The 3543-nt window shown below is 36.9% G+C and overlaps 1 protein-coding gene and 1 pseudogene across 1 annotated transcript; both read right to left on the reverse strand.

Moving 5' to 3' along the window:
* Positions 254 to 1365, reverse strand: LOC104715136 (plant-specific TFIIB-related protein 2-like). The gene is made up of 2 exons (XM_019229896.1): positions 522 to 1365; positions 254 to 423 (listed from the first exon to the last, which is right to left on the reverse strand). The coding sequence occupies exons 1-2, from the start codon at positions 1363 to 1365 to the stop codon at positions 254 to 256; spliced, it is 1014 nt and encodes a 337-aa protein (XP_019085441.1).
* LOC104710790 overlaps positions 1712 to 3543 on the reverse strand; it is a 3542-nt pseudogene continuing 1710 nt past the window's right edge.

The raw sequence follows: 3543 nt of genomic DNA on the forward strand, positions 1-3543 counted from the left end.
TAACCTTAAATATGTTTGATAATCTAATCGGTCCACAACCAAAATGCATTTAAACGAGGGTGTGTTTGCAAAACAATACATTTAAATGATTACCAAATCCAATTCTGAATATATTTTCTTTTCGAGAAGCAACGTATATTCACACACACGTACATATAAAAAGAGACCACAGTAACTTAAATCAGAATTCAGAAAATTGCCTATATAACACCAGAAATCTCAAAGCTTCTTTCTCAGGTAGTGACATACTTGCCTATGCTGAAAGTTTTACAGAATCCCAAGAAGCTATGATATCTCTCAACTTCTTTATAACGTCTTCTTCACGAGCATACCAGTTGGGTATAATCTTTGAGGCGCAAGGGAAGATATCCTTTACAGAGTTCTTGATTGTATTCTCCACTACTTCTGAAACGATCGCAATTTCTGCAAATTTAAAACCAAACAATTATAAGCATAATGAGTCAGATAAGCTTTTAACTACAGTATAGAGTTAAGGAAAGGAGAATTCATGATTAGGTTACCTCGAATAGGTCTCTTGTTGGTCTGAGATATATGAGAGATGATGAAGATAACAGCAGCAAGAATAGACTTAGGGTTTCTTCGGATAACAAAATTCGCAGATTTCTCCACGGCTTCTCGAATCGCCTTTATCTCTCTTTGACCTATATCAAGCTTGGAACAGAAGCGACGAACAACTTCTCCCGTGTTTATTATACTCGCATTGGCACCAGACACAGAGGCTTGTTCTGACTCAAGAAGATGCTTTATCACCATGCTCTGTTTGCGTATATCCTTCAAGCTAACACCAATGGCAACCATTGATATCTCTTTCAACGTCCTCGACAGATTCAGTTCACGACAAGCCGTCGAAACAGAGGCAGCACAGAGAGCGTTCAACTTCTTCCCTCTGCGTAGTTTCGTGTTAGCGTGACCATCGAATCTTGAGATAATCTCGCATGCCCTAGACTTGATTTTGATATCTAGGTCTAGTGCCTCCGTGATTCTCTGGGTTTCGCTAAAGGCTTTCCTGATTAGGTCTTCCTCATGATTCTTGACTTGGTTCTGTGCTCGGTACAGAGTCGAGATGTCATCTTTGGAGACAAAGGAGGAAGCGTTTTCTTTAGGTTTCCCGATTACGGTGGCGAGATCGCCGGATTTGAGAAGAGGGTTGGTTGGAGCACCAACACGATTTGGGTCTCGATCACTGCCATTGTCGTCGGAGGCAAAAGTTCTCCATTCCTCAAAGAAGTCGATGATGTGAGCTTCAAGGACGAGGCCACACTCTGAACAGATCGTGTCGCCACTACTGTGGTCGATCACCATTATGGTCGCTCTCTTGCAGTCCAAACAAGTCTCTTCCTCCATTAAAATATTTTTAGGGTTTCTTTCCTCTTCGTGAATTTTTTTCAAGGTTGATTCAATGATTTGTTACCAAAAAACAGACTATTTATTAACGGATGGAGTAAACTAATTTCTTTTTCTAATAGGATTTTGATGCTTTTACTTTTTACAGTGTTACTATTTTACATAGTAAAAAGGAAATTTTCCCTTTTTTAATCATAAAGACAAATTATTTACTAATAGTAAAAAAGGAAAATTATTTCTTTTTCTCCAATTGTTGAAGTAGCTATTGTCCAAAAAAAAAAACAAATGTTTTGTAACTACAATACAATAATATTTACATATGTATACGGATTACACAAAAAAAAAGTTTATATCACATCAGTATAATCTACAGAAGATATAGTACATAGTGACAGAGATTTATACAGTGAAAACTATATAGTAAAAGCTTATCTTACTGATGCACTTAAGAATCTCTGATGGATATGCAATCAAAACTACATTTTCTTCCTTAAAAAAATATGATGATCATAGAGGAAGACAATTTAATGGCTCGGGTAGGTGCACTGGCATTTGTTTTTCAAGAACATATCTCTGCGGGATAGGTCTTGTAATGGTCTTTGCGTGGTTATGAAACTTGCCGAGATGGTTTATCATAGAGAATCTTTCAAGGTCTTGGATCTCTAAGATGATGTCTAATATTGATGTGGTCCTCTCCAAGCTGTATGGACAATTTGAAAAATAAAAATGTAACTCAAGAATTATTATCTTGTTCTCAAAGACAATTAAAGACTGATCCATCCATACCTTTGGAAGTCACTTTCAAGCTTTTGTATTTTCTCTATGAAAGCTTTGACAAGTGAAGAATATCGTCGATCTTTATCACTAGCTGTCTTCGAAGTTTGATGACTAGACCAAAAAACTCTTTTAGGGGAAGTGAGCAAAAACATAAGAAACTGAGATCAATCTAAAACTATAATGGAACTCACTTTGTGCTCTTCTTAAAATCTGAGTGGCATTTGAGAGAACATGAATCAGCGAGTGTGATTTTTGACACAAAGTAAATAAAGTACGTTCTCGTAGTTGAAAGCTGCCGCGTTGTTTCCCGAGAAAACAAACGCTGGTGCGGGTTGGAGAAGCTGTTGCATGAGATGTGTGGATAAAAAAATCCTTCTCTTTGAAGGAGAGATCACCTCATTCGGATCACACTTTTCATCAATCAAAATACGGTACCAACAGCAAAACAATAAGTCTCTTTATTTGAAGATGGATATGGTAATTAGTAAACAAAAAGTGATAGATATAAATATGTTACCTTCTCACATAGAGTATTTGTCACAAGGCCCCATTCTTGTTCTAAGATACTATAGAGGCCAAATGTTTAAACAATCAAATATGGAGAATCTAGAATGTGGTATTAGATTTTTTACAAAAAAATGTTCCAAGGAAATGACCTGATGTTGTGACATAATTCAGAACCTTCCCGATAGACATTGTGCCATGATGATTGTAAAAAGGTTGAAACTGTACGCTTCTTCGGTCTCGATACAGCCATGTTTTGGTTCAGAGTATTTGACTTGGTCATTCCATTGTTAGCCTTCCAAGCGTAATTGTATATCCCCTGCATTTCTGGATCATTGTCCGCCTTTGAACACCCTGAATTTAACGAAATATGTCCAACAATTTGCAGAATTTTGGAGGATCTTGTTAGAAACGTTTGTAATCTAAAGGCCTTGTGTCTTCATCTAAAGCAAACTTGATAAGAGTTGCAGTTCTGTACATGTGCCAAAACGTTATCATTTAAAAGCAATCTTTGCCTCTTGATATATCATGGTTTTTGTGGTTTTTAACCATGATATAAAGAGTCTTTTAGGAGTCTTTTGATTTGTTTTCTAGGATGTTTTTGAGTCTTTACAGATTTTCTAGGATTTTGGCATGAAAGGAGCAAAGTGGAGCAAATCTGGATCAGTTTGGAGCAATAATCCGCAAGAAATCAACTTGGAATCGATCAGAGGACATGGTGTCGATCGACACTGCCTTAGCATCGATCGACACCCACTCCAAACCGACGAGAGAGCCAAATTTGGAAGTTTTACAAAGTTGCCCGAAGTTTTCCATATTTGCAAGACTAGTCCCTGACGTGTTTTAGGACATATATATATAGTTTTTAGGTTTTCCAAACCCTTAAGTTTTATTCTA

The sequence above is a fragment of the Camelina sativa genome, chromosome 9, assembly GCF_000633955.1.
Source record: "Camelina sativa cultivar DH55 chromosome 9, Cs, whole genome shotgun sequence".
Taxonomy (NCBI): Eukaryota; Viridiplantae; Streptophyta; class Magnoliopsida; order Brassicales; family Brassicaceae; genus Camelina; species Camelina sativa.

What these genes read in the sequence shown, in the direction of transcription:
- LOC104715136 (XM_019229896.1), bottom strand. Translation starts at nt 1,365, where the DNA reads ATGGAGGAAGAGACTTGTTTGGACTGCAAGAGAGCGACCATAATGGTG. An exon ending in CAACAAGAGACCTATTCGAG is followed by an intron (nt 424 to 521) that starts GTAACCTAATCA and finishes TTAAATTTGCAG; the next exon opens with AAATTGCGATCGTTTCAGAA.